General features: G+C 36.1%; 2 protein-coding genes across 9 annotated transcripts in view; one reads left to right on the forward strand and one right to left on the reverse strand.

Moving 5' to 3' along the window:
* LOC135688242 (DNA ligase 3) overlaps positions 1–17,699 on the reverse strand; it is a 46,409-nt gene that overhangs the window by 17,702 nt on the left and 11,008 nt on the right. For 6 of the 8 annotated variants that reach the window (XM_065205012.2, XM_065205009.2, XM_065205008.2 and 3 more), the window contains 4 exons: positions 8,122–8,199; positions 6,383–6,545; positions 2,602–2,691; positions 117–182 (listed from right to left, as the gene is read on the reverse strand). In XM_065205012.2, the coding sequence (XP_065061084.2) occupies positions 117–182; positions 2,602–2,691; positions 6,383–6,545; positions 8,122–8,199 (397 nt within the window). Of the gene's footprint in view, positions 1–116; positions 183–2,601; positions 2,692–6,382; positions 6,546–8,121; positions 8,200–9,060; positions 9,203–17,699 lie in introns of those variants that run through there. The other 2 variants (XM_065205015.2, XM_065205014.2) reach the window with 2 other exon arrangements.
* The window catches only part of LOC135688246 (uncharacterized), a 30,692-nt gene continuing 25,907 nt past the window's right edge, over positions 12,915–17,699 (forward strand). The window contains exon 1 of the mRNA XM_065205019.2: positions 12,915–13,125. The gene's annotated coding sequence lies outside the window, so the exon portion shown is untranslated. The remainder of the gene's footprint in view (positions 13,126–17,699) is intronic.

The following is a 17,699-nucleotide window of genomic DNA, read 5'->3' on the forward strand; positions in this document are numbered from 1 at the left end:
AAGTTCATCTGAGAATCAAAAGATAAAAATATAGAAATGCCAAAGAAGTGAAGAAAACATACAAGAGAATAAAACAAAAAGAGTGTACAGGATATAAATAATTTCACGATAGCTACCTTGTGAGGTTGAACTGGTTTAAGACTGCGGCTGAAATAGTCGAAACTGTTCCCTTTTTTATGGACCTGAAAGAGCATCAAGACTTTGTATACTTCTAGGAAAACTTTATGGAGAAAGTCTAAACAGATATGGTGCTGGAAGATGAAATCGAAGAATTGTGCGGAAAAGTTCAACTGATAGTTGACTCAACACCAAGAGGGATATGTTATTTGCTATAAGTGATCTAAATGTCAAGGTTGGGAATGAAAATGAGTCAGGAAGTTCAATATAGGACGTAAAAACATTTCCTGGATAAGAATGGGGCACGGACCACCATCAGCTAATACTTTGCAAAGAGATATTAAGACTAAAGACAAATAAGAAACAAAACCAGTGATCAAGAATGCGATGGACAACTTTCCACAACAGTATCAAATCCGAGCCACAAACCGCTTTGAATGTCTTAGTAATGTAGGAAGACATAATGACCCAGGAGACAAAAGACACTATCTCAAAAAGGAATGGAAAAAATAAAGCAAGGTGAACATCATGCAGTACAATCAAAATAGCAAAAGTGAGAAGAGAGGCCATGGCAGGAAGAGAACGGGAAGAAATAGGGAGACTGAACTTGAAGAGAAAAGAGACGTACATCAATCAGGCGTAAGCTAATGATTGAATCTGTCCTGGAGAATTTGAGCCAGAACCTGTGGTTACGAAGGCAGAGCTTGAATGGGCTCTTGAAATAATTGTAAATTACCTATTAATATACATACCAATTGAATTGATTAAGGCACCTGGAGAGACTGGAGTGGAAACTTATACCTTCACTTGTCTTGATTTGGAATTCATTTATATGGCCTACTGAATGAAAACAGCCAGTCTTTATTCCAGTCCCGAAAAAGGGGATCCCTGACTCTGTGCAAACAATTGAACTATTGCACTTATATTTTATGCTAGCAAGGTCCTTTTGGAGATAATTCATCGCAGAAAGGACTTTATATAGCAAAGCTTTTGACTGAGTTTTATTATCCCCATTGCCGAATTTGATCTTTTTTAATGCAGAGGTCCATGTTACTTTTATATTTTTTCCAGTCACCAAGGTACTTATACGATTCTATTGTGTTAATATCTTATCCATTCTGTATTAGGTTTTCATTTCTTTTCTGTTTTTTTATTACAAAATATCATAATCATTTGTTCACTGTAGTCCGGTTTGAAATTTAAGAGGTTATTCTTTTGAAATTCTTCTGCAAGTTCCAGCGTTTCTTTCATCATGTTGTCTGATATTGAGGCTAACATTTTATCATGTTGATAGAGTATAGGTGGGTATAGAGTATATTCATGACCCCATAATTAATTCCTAAATTTTCTTAGCTACTTCGTTTCATCTTCTTATCTATGTGATTTGCACAAACGGGAGCTGCCAGGAATGTTTCTTGTTTTTAGTTCTGTCCGATTTCAAATTCCTTTGTCAACAGATGGGATGTATAGATTCTTATGTATCCTTCTTTTTCAAGCTCGTATATAATACCTAGAAACCTCCTCTTTACTCCACTTCTATGATGATCCAATAGTGCGAAAATCAACAATCCCAGGTATGCAGACAACATAACTCTGGTTGCTGAGACAGAGAAGCAAATAAAACTGTTATTGCTGAGGGTAAAAGAAGACAGCAAAAAATATGGTCTAAGGTTGAAAATAAAAAAACTAGGGTGATGTGAACAGCTGATATTGAAAAGTTTGAATTTGAAAGTGAAGAAGTTGAAGTTGGCAACAACTTCATCTTTTTTGGGTCAAAGATAGAAAAAGAGGCATGCACATCATGTGCAGGATAAATTCAACGTCGAGGCGTACAAGGAAGAGCAGCAATGAGCAAGCTGATTAAGGTCATGAAGGAAACAACATATCAAAGTCAACACCAATCAGAATTGTGAAGGCCATCGTTTTCTCCATGATGATGTATGGATATGAAAGTTGGGCCATTCAAAAGGCAGAGCGAGATAAGATTCAATGGCACCTAACAACAACAAAAAGAAGGAAAACACTAGAAAAACTTTGCAAAGGGGTCTAGTCCAAAGGAGGGATGGCAAAAGATGCTAGGAGGTGATAGCACCTTCAATGTTTTTTAATTGGCAAAAACTCTGCAAAAAAGTGCTTCTAAGCATTTAGGACTCTGCTTATCAAAAGTACAGATAACAAGCAGCATCGTGCCAGGGCATTTAAAGACTTTAGACAAAAACCCCAAAACAGCAAAAACAGTTAATTTTTTCCAGGGACAATCCTTGAGACACGTAGAGGCTTGGGGCATTGGTTTTTGAAGTCGACTTCCTGAAATTCTGAAAAAATCTATAACCGTCAATACTAACGAAATGAAGTTAGAATACAGATATTTTATACAGCGAGCATTTGGCAGCACCGAGGAGTTGAGACGAAGAGTCATTTGGCTGCCGGTTTGTCTGATGTTTTCACCTGACACTTTTGTAAAAAAGACATTTCAAAAATTACCTGCACACGTTCTCCATCGTACTTGATTTCCGCCAACATTCCATTTGGACACTTCTTCATCGCAAACGTCGTCGATTTGCATGCCTCAGCCTGCATCAAAATTAACAAAATATAATGATCACTTAGATGTCCTTTCTATAAAGAAATAACAATCCAAAGTTAGAATACAGTAGAATCCCGTTATAACGTATTCGGTTATTACGTACTTTCGGATATAACGTACTGGTGTGCTTGGTCCCAGCAAAAGGTGTGCTTGGTTTCAGTCAATTTTTACTTACCCTCGTTACAACGTACTTCGGATATAACGTACTTAATACGCTGGTCCCTTAAAGTACGTTATAACAGGATTATACTGTAAACCCATTTAGCAAACTTTAGATTATATAGAGGGTGACTCAAGGAGGGTATTGTGGAAAAATTTAAAAAATCGATAATTTTCAAGGCTTATTGTAGATGTTTAACACACAAAACACCTTTCAGAAGCTTAAAATTTTGCAGAAGAGATCTTAAAGGCTCTTAAACAACCGTCATGCTTTGCAACAATATAATCGAAACCGGCCTAAAATCGTATCGCAAAAAATTACCAAATATAGTTAATTGCTCTTCATGTAAAAAATAGGTACCGCAAAGCATGTCGGTTGCGCAAGAGCCTTTAAAAGTTGTAATCGTAGGTTGCAGTTTGACAGTCTGCATATCGAAAGGGTGGAAAAGAAGGCTTCACAATAGTACATCTCAATGTCAAAAAGAACTTTTCACCCAATGCATCTTAACAAGCATATCGTATTCCACTTCACGCAAAATTCAAATTCAGTGAGCTTTCCTCGTCAGCCCTACTCCGATCTCTGTAGCTCGGGTCTGACACTATCTATAACTGACTTTGCACGACACGTTACCGTTTCTATGACTCCGTCAAAACGCTTAATAATTCATATGACAGCAATACTTTGACACAGCACACTCGAAAATCAAAACGGATCATTCATCTTAGCACTGATGCCGTACAATATGCTCGTCGAATCCAGATCTCTGCTATAATACAAAGATGCTGCTTTCACTTCGACAAATCTTCGACACTATAATACTTCGACAAAATCGTACAATTCATAAACGAAGTGAAAAATGGATGCGTATAAAGATGGGACAACAACCGAATTAACGGCATCTGAATTTCAAAAGTCACTGCTCTGCTAGTTGACATATGAAGGGTATCCCGTAAAAGCATCTTATTGGCTTCAGTAAACCTGTCAATCAGCAACCAGCTAAAAGAAGGTTTTCCTTTTTTAGTCGATAATGCTAGGAAGCCCAGAAGCCAACAGCTATGCCCTAACCATAGTGGCTCTAGACTGGGAAAAGAGGGGGTAGGGTCAGAAAGAGAGGGAGATAAGTTCAAGTTCGTTCATTCTAGTTATAGTTAAATACTGGCAATAAGACGGCAAAATTACTTATGTCCATATGTTAATATGTGACTGTGTGAATATGTAAATTTGTTAATATGCAAAAAATTTATAAAATTTGTTGAAAGGTTATAAAGGTAAATATATTGAAATATAAAAATTTCAAAATTCAAGAATGCTAAAAAGTTATGTGTTAAAATGTTTAAAGTTTATATGTTAGTATGGTAATCAGGTGATATCAGAGAATATGTCAATATGTTAACATATTAGTAGGATAATACACTAAAATTTTGTCATTTATATGTTTCTGTGTTAATATTTTATGCTTTATAAATTACACTATTTCTTATATTATAAGTAATCATATTATAACTAAATATTGGCTATAAAAATGCATTATGCCATTCATACTTGTGATATTTCATTCGTGCTGCTACAAACATAGAGTTGACTGTTTTAATTGCAATACTAATACAGCTGCCTAAAAATTAATGCTTTTAAAGGAAGCCAATTGGCCGGGTAAGCCAAGTATCCACTGACTGATTATGATTTTCACCTGTCCAAGGATTGAAAACTGACAAAACTTAGAAAATATAGCGGACATATAAAGTTATGTTTATGTAGGACTTCTCGTTGCTTGCTTTCTTTAAAAAAGTATAGAAAAGGCAAACAAGGCCATCGCAGTTTTTAATTGAAACTGAAGGCTTTTTGTGCTTGATTACGAAAAATGACTTTAATATTGTTTGTCAAGGATTATGACACTTAGAAAGAGTAATAAAATTGGAAAGCTTAGCAACAAAATCAATTTACGTTGCCGACATTGTCAATGCAAGCGAAGAGACTGGAAGTAACGCCACGAAGCCGATTGGACAAGCACGTGTTATAAAAGGAAACATGAGATCATATTGGTGACAGATTGTGTGTGATTTTTGCTGTCAGAAAAAACTGAATCGCGCAATTTCGATAAAAAACATAAGGGAAAATGTCTTAAGAAAGGTCAAATAAAGAAAAGAATCACTTCAATTTGATTGCATGGAAAGCGATGGGTTCTACTCATGAAATACGGAGAAATTTCATCGCACCCTTCATATTGGTCGGTATTACAAACATTATAGTGAACTCGTTCCTAATTCACGCAATGAGGCGGCTAAGAAGACTTGGGAGATTGTCATACAGGCTGATACTTTGCTATACAATAACTGGCATAGTCAATGGGATGCAGATGTTGGCGGAGGAAATCACCTGGGCATTTTCTGTTGTTCATCCAAATATGAAAGCTGAGCTATTCTTGAAGGCCGTTGCCTTTGCCTCGGTGGAGTTTTCGGTAATGTCTATGCTTGCAATTGCAGTCGATCGCCAGGTACACATGAAACATCCTCATAGATACAATCAGATCATCACAAATAGTCGAATGATCAAATATATATTAGCTGCACTTACAGCAAGCATCGTTTGTGCTACCGTGCTTACCCTTGGCCAGGTTTTCTCATTTTCTTTCATCTCACACCTTATTCTAACATTAAATGGATTTCTAATGTTCGTTTACATCTCATTAACCTACTTCAAGGCATATCGAGAGCTCATTCGACGGACTGCAGGCTTAAACATATCTACAAGCAACACTGCGAGCTGGCAAAACACAAACAAGGATTTCGCCAAAGCGATTATGTGCATTCTTGCTAGCATGGCTGTTAGCTTCCTGCCGTACTTTACATTGACACTCTTACTTGCTTACAGTGAAAACAACAGTAACAAAAGGGTCAGTGACCAATTGTTCATAATTTGGCTGGTCACTAAAATACCAATGCGGCTGCAACAAAGTATTAATTCTATCTTGATGATCGTCTTCGACAAGAGAATCAGAAAGTACGCATCAAACATGTGTTGCAAGCAGTAGCATTAGAGATGCAATTTGATTGGGATTGATTCAATGATAGAATAGAGCAGGCTATAGGCATCGCAATATACTTCAGATTAATCTTTCACATCACATGTCTTTCTGGTTTGTAGATCATATAACGGCATAGTGCAAACTCTCTAATGTTTAACATTGATGTAGATATGACTTGATTAAAAGAAAGGAGGCAGTAAGATATTGTCCCCTTAAACCAAAAAAGACTTGGATTTGAATTGAGTAAACTAAATATTCTGCACAAACAGGCGAACTGGTTGACAACTAAAATGTTTGGTAGAAAATAATGAACAGAATGAAAAGGCAAAAAGTTCAGCTGTAACAAAACGATACTTTTCAAGGGGTAAAAAGAAAGATGAAAAAATGCATCGAGCTGAAATCTACTTTTTGAAATGAATAACATTAACGATTAAATGTTAACTTTGGAAGAAATATTAGAAGCCAGCATTAAAATGCTAATTGAAGCCATTCTCACCAGCATTGGTTTGACAGGTGTCATCAGTGAAGCCTTGATACTTAAAGATTTTTGCAAACCAGGCATATCAGCTATTTTTCTTTTGCTAAGTTTCTCAACAACATCTTGTAAATTGCTGCAAGCCTGGTAAGCGGCATAGGCATTCTTATCCAACGCATCGAGCCTAGAAATAATCCCATTACACAAAGTAAGTCATCGGTAGCGTTTTCTTAGCTTAACTCAGCTTTTTACATTGAAATGGTGCTGTTTTACTGCAGTTAAGAAATTCAGGTGCTTCATGTGCATGTATGTAAAATTAGACTATATCAATATTGATGAAAATTAGTGTTTACCAGTTTATCATAAAGTATAGGCAGAAATATAAATATATACAAGGACGGTTCTAAGTTGCTATTCCGAGTTTCACGGTTAATGCGGTTTTAGGCAACTGTGCGAACCAAGTTTCATGCGTAATGCAAACAAATGCCTGATGTTCGCATTAAGAGTGAAACTTCGAATAGCTACTTCGAAACGTTCTTTCTATACACAAAAATGAGCATATTGATATTCATACCAAATCTATAGACCTACTGATTGGCTCGTCTCATATTAGACCGGAAGAGAATTGTTGCATTTGGAAACCAGTGATCAAGATCACATTTCTCTTGCTCTGTAAAAAAATATTAACCCCGACGAAGGTTTATAAGAAGTTAGATTTGTCAATAAACCGTTTTGTGAAGTTTCTTTAACCCCGAGGCATTTGAATCTGGTTGCAGAAAGAAAGAAAATTTATCGTTTGTAATCTTAGTCTTAATAATATTAACGACGAATTTTTACAAGCTCGTCATTTTGAAGTGAGTAACGGAAAATAGCTATTAACAACTTTAAATTCGAAGTTAATGTTAAATTTCAACTAAAGCATGTCGAGATGTTGCTTGTCACACAACAAAACATAAGATCACTATATGATGTAAACTATTATTGAGAGATTTCAATAAATCTTTAACAGAGAAATATCAAATTCAAAGGGAGCGAAACTTGGATTAGTAGGAATCTGTACCTATCAGAGAGGGCAGGACCGTGGAATACATGCAAATAGAGGTGTAGATTAATTACGGGGTGAGCTCAACTGGTCAACTTCTTTATATTTGGTAACGATGGTTCTTCCAATTAGGTAACCTTTTCCCCCGTCATTAAGCCCTTTTACCTGTAATACATATATCATATATGACGCGCATCGACAAAAAGGGGACCTTTTCAATGTCACTTTACCAAAATCAGTACATCACAACAGCTAATAAGAATTGGAGGGGGCTGTTATTAGAAGCATGTTCTCCTGAAATTACTCTATATGGATTCATAAAAGCAAGAATTTAACATGAGATAGATATAAAAATATAACCAATGGGGCATCCAGAAAAACGGAGATTTTCCAATTTCATGTGTCATACATTGCTGTTTTGCACATCAAACCTTTTCATAAATTGCTTAAAGTACTAATCAAACTTAAAGGAATTTCACAACCCACTTTTTCACGGGCTGTTCAAACACCATCATAGGAGAAACGAATGCATAATTTTAGAAACATTTTGACAATTTGATAACACGAAATCCTTATAAAATGACACCATTTTGGACAGTCTTAACGGTAAGGAGAAAAATAGATTCGTTAGATTCATAACAGCTGATTCTATTGAAAAGGAATCCAAGAATATTTTCCTATATTTAAAAGCAATATGGACATTAGAAAGAACACTAACACATGTTTTACCCCAGTGTTCATTCTGAGATCGTGTTTTATCAAGCGCACGATGAACTTTAAATCTTCCGTTGTGCACCTAGGAGATATGAACATAAGAATTCAGCTATTGTAATCATATGGATTAGAAAACTTTGCGGAACGTACAGAATTGGCAAAAAGCCCCATTCTGTTTGTAACTGCTTGGTATTGCGCTGCATTGCTTTTTGAAGAGATTTATAAGGAGGAAAATGAATCTAATTAAGATAGTGCCGGTGACTCTCGATTTTCCAACGTTTTGTCACCGCGCAGCCTTGCAAAAGATCTGGGAGCGACTGGATGGCGTGGGGACAGAGCAGCTTAATCAAAACTATGCCCAAGGAACAGAGCAGGTTCTGATTAGAACCAACTTTAAATGAAGAAAGAAAAAAATAAAAGAAAATTTCCTGTGTTATGGGTCTTGGTGTATTGGCTTACAGCTTCTTGTAAGGGCCCTGGAGTAGCTGAAGATTTATCCAACTCAAGCCCTAGCTGCTAAGTAATAAACTAACTGCTTATCAAAAAGAACAAACTGAAGTTGAGAGCATTGATGAAATCGATCCATACCATTCCGGTAAGTAACCTCTTTCAATGGATGGTTCTTTCAATGTTGTATGTTTATTTCTAAATGCCTAAAGATACAAAGTTTACAGTATTCTGGATCACAGACAAAATATTCCTTAGCTTCATTATTAATGCTTATAAACTAAAAATTTCAAATCTAAACAAATAGTATTTACTCTTATTAAGCTGTAAACATCAGTGACACCGTTAATACTCTGGTTACAAGATTGTTTTCACAAGCATTGGGTTTTATTTCACGGTTGTCCGAGGCAGAAAATGACTAGCTGTCTACGGACAGTTGTCTACAGACAGGGCTTCTAGTTTCTATGTACTACTTATACTATAATTTTGAGCACACCTATACATTTGCTTTGTCAACTTCTAGGTTTCCAGATTAGGCGTCTATTGGTTCCCTTTGTCTCTCTTTTCTTAGCAAAGTCCAAAGAAGATCACGGTATGCGTAGCCGATTAACAAGACTGCAAAAATTGTAAATATGTAAGATGCAAGATGCAGCAAGAAATTTAGCATGTATACCAGGACAAAAACACAACACCTTTACGATATTACTATCCCTGTAAATATTGGGGAATGTTCAATATGAGATGATGACGTCACAAAATGAATTTCTGTCGCGCAGTTGTAACAGTGACCAAATCCTGTGTAATCTAGGCCTAATTCCACCATGTTTTGGCTCCAAATGACGGACACCAAGTGTGGTATATCAGTTTTGGTTTCGGCAGCTAAAATCTTTCTGTAGGCCATCCGTGTCACGTAAACAGTCAGTTGTCTATAAATATCCAAACTTGTTATGATTATTCTATAACTTGGATTAGCAAATAATGTTATTAATACATTTGTAATTTTCTTTCAAAGGCTAAAACCATGTGTGTTATTACCCTGTGAAGGACACAAACAGTAATTGGCTATGTCAGACGCAATTCTTTCTATAACCATGGTAACGCAATGGGCACCACAAATGATTGGATTGAGGTTGCTTGACCTAGGCCTGTAAACAGCCGACACAGCAGTAATAAACGGGGGTGTTATTGAAGGCGAAAGAGGGGTGAATGCAATTATAGGTTATTGGCAGACTTCCAATCCCATCATATATTGGAAGGAAAATCTCAACCGGTATATTGTGAAGGGACTCCACTTTTTATTACCGGTAGAGTCTAGAAGGGCTATGTTCCCACGGCTTAGAAGCAATGGCCAATAGAAAACGAAATAGATGAAAGAAAAATTACAATGTCTGTTTTAAAATGAACACAAAAGGATGAAGCCTTAATTTTGAAACCAATTTCTTTTAAATTTTTCTGTAAAAGTTTCTCAAGTACCAACGTGCTTTAAAGCTTCCGTACAACCATTTGAGGAACTAGGAACAACTGACGTCATAAGCTTAAAAGTTTTGATAGCGATAGCTTATCATGAACTAGGTGCTTTGAAGAAGGGCAGTCATTTAACCCAATTGGACCATTGATAGTTTCAAACTAATCGTTTTGCAATGGGCTAGTTCTGGTTTAAACTTAATAGTTTGAATTCCACTATTCATTTTGAAAATTAGGCTAAAAATTGTGAAATGATTTGTTTCTACTCTCACAGATCAATAGACCATAAGAGGTTGCATTACTCTTATTCACCGTTATAACAATATGTTTATCAAGTCAATACTATTTTCTAGAAAGAATTTTCGTGAAACCTGATAAAGGACTGCAGACTGCGATAAGCAGAGTTTCTTTAATAATTGTGTGCCCAAAGGAAAGATACTACTAAGTTTTTAGGCCGCAAATGGGTGAATCTGGTCGTAGCTTTCTGCAGGCTGTTGACCTTTATGCCCAAGGAACAGAGCAAGTAGTTGATGAAAATATCGAGACAGAATTCTAGCAACAAACGATCTGGTAACATGGAAATGTTGATCTAAATGCTCGTAGAAACATGAAACCAACCGCACTTTAGATATTAAATAGAAGGTGGAGGTAAAATGTGATGAATGGAGCACTGAACTACATATCTAAAGGGAATTTAAATCTAAATACGCTAAAAAAATTCTTACCAGATATAAATAGATTTGGGCTAAGAATTAGCAAAAACCCCTCGTTGAATAATTGAAAGGCAACGCAAAAGATTCCATAGGGCGTGATATTGGGACACCACTTACCAGTCAGGATCACACACAGGGTGTCCTTTGCAGAAGTCCTCAGGAAGAAAACAAATACTCCTCTCTCAAGCACGAAATAAACTTGGAGCCTAAAAGTTTTAGAATATAAAACGCCATTACAGACAACCAAGCTTGCACAAGTCGCCTAAAAACAAAGGCTAATAGATTTTCTAATAAATGAAACACGAAACCTGGACTATTTGCAGCCTATTTTATACCCTAGCAGAGTGTTGAGAAAAAAAGTGGAGAAATCTTATCATCGTAGGGGCATGAATTAGTCATGTTAGGTACAAGAGAATTTTGTACGAGAAGAAAAAGAAAGAAAACGAAAGCACTGAAATAAGATGGAGTCGGATTAAAACTGAAACCCCTTCCTGAAAAAAGCAGCAATTTATAGAAAGAAACAAAAATAATTCCTTTAATTGGAACAGCCTCATACAAACTCTTTCACAATAGCTTGAACATAATTTCCTAATTTTGCTAAATAATTTCGTTCTTCACCTAAAAAGATGTTAAAGAGCTCAAAACAACCTAAAACGATTTTTACGATACAACTTCCTTCTTTGTTTGAGATAGCTTACCTTTTAAAATATTTTCTGCATGCAAAATTTATTTGTCAAATATTTGTCTGACAATTTATTGGTACGAAAATAAGAGTTGTCCAAACGTTTGTCGCGCCAAAAATGTTTGTATTAACTGCGCATGCGCAACGTAATTTGATTAAAGGGACAGAAATAAAATGACCTCTGAATCTGTATTCCCATTGCAAAATAAAACGAACCGAAAGGTTACAATATTTAAACATGAGCAAACCTGCAAAACGGTTTCGAACAGTCTTTCTCCCAAGCTAACAGAAATATCAGTCTCAAAAAACATTCGTCGTTCTCATCGTCTATCAAAAAGTCACCGCACTTTCTTCTTATGATACGAAATAAGTTTAAAATGGCCGTACTTGATGATGCTATAAAACGTAACTTGAGTCAGAAGAGCTTTATGAAGATTGTAGGCAATAATAAGCAACTATACCTCTAAACAAGTAAAAAAAATATGGCAACAAATTTTTCCTCTTCCACGTGTTTTAGAAACTTAAATCTCTGAAAGCAACTTGGCTCGAGAAAGTGGTTTGTTTCAAGGCACGCATTCTTTAAAAATAGGCATATCTTTAGTACTGACAACTGATGACGTCATTTTCATCTTTCACCTCTTATGAACGGAAGGAATTTTGTCAAAGTTTAGAAAAGATAAACCCAGTAGCGGAATTGTTGGAAATTTGGGCCCTAGAGACTTTACACGATAAATCAAACATAAATGCTAAATAGAAAATCACTATCAAGTCAAAAAATAAGTCTTTTTTTGCAGATAAAAATTACAAAATCCTCTTGTAAACGGAAGTCTAAAAAAGCGAATGTATTTATGCATTGATTTGCAATCGGTTTGCAATAATTAACTTGACATTATTCACTTCTAGAATATTTGCTTAAGAGGGCAGGCACTGGCAAAGTAAAGTTTATCGACGGGTCCTGCAGCTTAATCTCGAAACAAAGGCGGGAAGAAACTAAACCAAACGCAAACATTTATGATACTTTGTTTCAAGTAGGATGGGTGGCACATAAGTTGTAATAAAGACAAAACAAACATCTTGCAGAAAATCAGATATTGGAAGATAGCCAATTATCGGCTAACTTAGTCAAATGAAAATCTAAGATATTAAACAAAGCTTAAATAATCTGTTTTAAGTCGCGGGTAGAAAGAAACATTGTTTGGAGAGATTGCGAAATCAAATTAAAGAAAAAAGACGAATCAGCTTAGAGAAAGAGATTCCTTTGTTTAAATTAAATAATGTTTCCATTTTAAGATGAAAAAAATTAGGCTTGAGTCCAACTTATTTCGTTAATAAGCTAAAATTAGAGATTGAAACCTCCTCTATAATGATGACAAATAGTAGATAGGACCCCCTGAAAAACTATATGTACACGAGTAACCGATCTCCTTCAGATCTATGACATTCAACAGCGTCCTCTGCCTGAATTTTTCTACACACTGTACACACTAAGCGTTCAGCAGTCAGGGGGATACTTAATTTAGACTTCTGTATAAAAACGTCTGCTGCAGACTTTATCTAAAACTCAGACAGTAAACATCAGCGATAGAATCAAAGCATTTCTCGCAGAGAACAGAAGGGAGAAACATCAAACCGCTGCCACTGAAATCAAGAAAACAAAACAACAGAAGCAATCGGAAGGATAAGAACGCCAAATAATTCATCGGTAAGTCAGTACCATTTTTTCTAAAGTTCTCATGAAAAAAATTAAGCTATACTACTCCATACAAAGAAATAGTATAGACAAATTGGAAGAAACCATGAAAGATGAAGTAATTTAACGAGGGTGAAATATTTTTCGCAGATTAATCTTATTTAAGCCTTTACTTTTTCCTTTTTAATTCGTGTATTCTTTATTCTTTTTAATTGTCCTGCTACCAATTTTTCCACCATCCGAGCCTTCATCACGTTCCCTTCTCTTTTATTTCGTTTAAACGCAATAAAGCAAGCCTTTCTTTATTGCATTTAAAGGCAACAACAGCGATTTCCGAACTTACGATCAAATTTTTGAAAGTTTGGTAGGGTCTCGGCAACGATATAGTTTGGATACTCAGATATTAAGCCGATTAAAGTACACGGCCCTGGGTTGCAGTCAATTTCCGCAAAATAAACCACACCTCTTGTATGAACGTCCAAAAACACAGTATGCATCTTGATTTAAACAGCCTGGAAAATTCTCTAGTATTTTGACATCTGAGCATCTGCTAGTATAAATCCGAACAATCTATCTAAAATTAAGTGAGAATATTTGTAAGTGATAAACTTGATGGAAAACTAGGTGATGATTTAGTACTTCCTTAAATTCTGGTTTTCCATATCGCGAAACATATTACATTGTTCTAGAATATCGTTTTGATTAAATTCGCTTCGTTTGTTAAGAAAGACTTTCGAAAATAACTGGTGTAGATAAAAACCAATATCGAATTAAGCAATGCAAGTGAAAGGGAGCCGAATGCGACCGGATCAAATGGTTCATAAGAGTATTCACTCTGGGCTGTCAGAAGGCCGTTTTGGTTCAACTTCGTAATGAAGGCCCTTTTGGCTCAACTTTAACAGAAAGAGAACGAAAAATCTGTCGTCATATAAAAACTTGATACAGTAGCGAAATTATTATTTTTATTTTTATCATTTTTATTACCATATGGCACAAATGAGCATGTCCACTACAGGTCAGGCTCTTGAGCACATACTGTACAATTCTAATGGTATGACAAAGGTAATATATAATAGATATTACAATACATTACCTTTGTATATAATAGATACTATAGTCGAGGGAGGGATTCAATAGAAACATATGGGAGTATATGGAGGGATTCGCAGAAGAGCTGGAAACTATCCTCTGTACCTTGACAAACAACTACATCAGAACAGCAAGGTTCTCTTTAAGGACATACAAGTATGCAAAGGATCAATACGGAAACTGGAAATTCTTCTGTGAATCCGGACCTACGACCATGTAGAAAACCCATTAGAAGACAGAAAAGGTTCCTAATAACCCGGGGGAATAACAAGCAAAGGATCCATTCGGAAACTGGAAATTCTTCTGTAAATCCGGACCTACGACCATGTAGAAAACCCATTAGAAAACAGAAAAGGTTCCTAATAACCCGGGGGAATAACAAGCAAAGGATTTTACGGAAACTGGAAATTCTTCTGTGAATCCGGACCTACGACTATGTATAAAACCCATTACAAAACAGAAAAGGTCCCTAATAACCCGGGAAAAAACAAGCTAAGGATCCATGCGGAAACTGGAAATTCTCCTATAAATCCGGACGTACGACCGTGGAATAAATTCATTACAAAACCGAAAAGTTTCCTAATGAATGGGAAATACAAACAAACAAATTATAATAGACAAACCGGAAACTTTCTATGAACCTGGACGTACGATCGTGCAATAAATCAATGACAAAACATTAATCCTTTCTTATAATCCCAACATGATAGAAGCGAGCTGATGATACGAACAAAACTGAAAACTTTCCTATGAATGCGAACTATATTACAGACCCACGGTAGAACGAAAAGTTTTCCCTAAGTTTGACGATCTTGGGTTTTTTGCTGGTTACTGTTATATAATTTAAACCAACAAGTGACAAAATTCTATATCTTAAAAGAAACGAGAGAGGCTATGACATTTCTTTCGCAACTAAAGTAACTTTGACAAATAAAAGGCTTTCCCATAAAATTGTTTGAGGTTAGGTAAGGCAAACTGTAGCATTTAAAACGTAGATAAGCAGCGTTTAAGTTGAATAAACCAAACCTCAGATACTTTTGATACGGCATAAGCGTCTTTAAACAGGGATTTAATGGTATAGCCTGCTCAGTTGATGTTGATGCCTCCAATTTAGGCGCACAGATAAGGTTAGTTTGTGACAAAGGATGTTGGTTATGGGGCGTTTTATTTGCAAGTGACTCCACCCTACGAGGTTTGCATTATAGCTTACGGTTTAGAGACAAAATTATCAAAAGCATATCGCTTGGAAAACCAAATTATTGCTCTGCATTAAACCAACATTTTAAAAGGCAACAGAGCCAATCTTTGCTGTGCATGGTTTAAAAATTCCGAAACGACAAATCCACTGAAAAAATATTTTTGTAACCATAAAGGCAAAAAAAAGAGTCGATGCCTAGTTCAATGGCAGAATTTGTCTCTGATATTTCTGAATAGGGCCTATCATAAAAATAAGACTGGGATATAGTGCTATCCAAATAACAAGGATGCACTTGCAAAACATGTTCCAAACAACAATAGCAAAAGTCGAAATTTGCTACTTTTCGGCATAAACAATGGGGGCTCATGCCCCAGGGCCTCTTAGCATTGCACCGCTTGAGTACGTTGAACAAGTTATTCGATTATCGCGAATTCCGACAGCTTGCTCTCCAACTGCAAGAACTTAGCACGATGACATGCATGTCGTAAGGTGACTCTTGAAACCGAAAATATGAACCTTATGCACTTGAGTTGCCAATTAAAACATAACACCTCACTCAAAACTAGTCTAACTGCGTGGGCGCTTGGGCTACAGGTTTGCCCTACATTGTCAACAAAATTTATCTATCCAAAAAAAGAAAACCAAAATACCTAACCACATAAAATCTTGACATTTTTGTTCAATTCACTGCTAAAATTACCGACTGGGTCATCTAATAACATATACCAAGAAAGTTTGGAATTTGGAGTTCAGCGACTAGGACCAAATAAGAAAATGAGTCATGACTTTGGCTCATCTGTTTTAAGTAAAATCCCTACAGCGCTGTCCAGACATATACACATATTGTGAAAGTATATTTCGGGGTTTCACTTTTACGTTCGTGAAATGATAAACAAACAGTTTCGGAAAGGTTTATGTAGTCTAGGAAAAGTAATCATGCTTAATGAACCTTATTAAACCTTATTGGACAATATGCAGTTGTAAAATGTTGGAAAGCTACAAGTTTTTAGGTACAATATTTTGAAAGAACGTATACATTAAATGTCATCCAAACCACGGTGTCCAAACGCTTTTTAATAAATTTAGTAAGTTGTTCGGTTGCTCAGCCTGTAAGCTGTGAGAGTTGGAAACACATCTTCTAAACAAATGATTTTGAATGACGTTAGGAAGGGTGAAAAAAGTTGAGGCAAAATCAGATTTACTGGTGTGCTGCTTGACTCAAGCAAGGCACTCATTGGGGATGCAAACGAGGAAATCCAATGATAAATTGGTACAATGGTGTGGCTTTGTTACAGATAGCACCAGTTGAGCCTGGCTTTGTGACAGTTAGTCTAAAAATCATCCGTCATACAAGAAGCAAATACAGGCCACCGGACTCAAAGCTCTTGAAAAGTCAATGAATAGATTTGCATCATTCCATTGAACGAAATCCTCAAAGAAAAAATACGAATCCCAAAGTATTTGCTGATAATCTAGGAATGATCCAAAAAAGGTAGAAAATGATATCCAAATCGGTCGGTGGTCCACGGCGTAAAAAACAGTTCGTTTACTTCAATTTGGTCCTATAATGTATTAAATTTGAACTGAAAGCAGCTTCACTAACTGCCATGTTGCCACATGCATGTGCTGTACTACGTTGAACTGATAAGCTACTGTGTTGAAAATTGCTAACCAGGCAAACATGGCGGTCGAACGGTCATAACGGCCATTAGGGAACATGTCCAATACACCAATTCGACTTACGGCCTCGTTTTGGAAATTTCTCCAAACTTCATTATGCGACATTTTTACGCTCAGCTCTGGTTTTATCACCATAATTTTAGGCTAGATTCGATTTTACATATAGATTGTGCTTGTATTTTGGATTTTACCGAGAAATGAAGTTTGAGAAATCGCCTATTACGGTCAAATCCCTTATAAAATGTTCATCCTTATGTCGTCAAAAAATCAACATCGTGGGTTATACCAGAATGAAAACTTTCAAGTAGACTAACATCTTCGCTCTTAATCCGAATCTGAGGTCAAAAATTGTGTACGAAAGAATTTGAAGAATTCTTCAAAATGAGGCCTTAAGTTGACTTAGTGTATTACCTGATAATATTGTCTAGAGGAAGAAAGAGCACTTTCCAGGACACTTATAAACAAGAGCTTGCTGGTTGTCCTTAAACAAAGTAACAACTCGAAAAAATGGGACATCTAATCTGCAAATCTTTATATTTGCATGAATAACGAGTTTTTTAGTTTCAACAACACCCGAGTTATTTGTCGAGTTTGTGAAAACTCTTTGTTGCCTGCTTGC

This window comes from Rhopilema esculentum, chromosome 19 (assembly GCF_057945365.1).
Source record: "Rhopilema esculentum isolate cy_ngs chromosome 19, ASM5794536v1, whole genome shotgun sequence".
NCBI lineage: Eukaryota > Metazoa > Cnidaria > Scyphozoa > Rhizostomeae > Rhizostomatidae > Rhopilema > Rhopilema esculentum.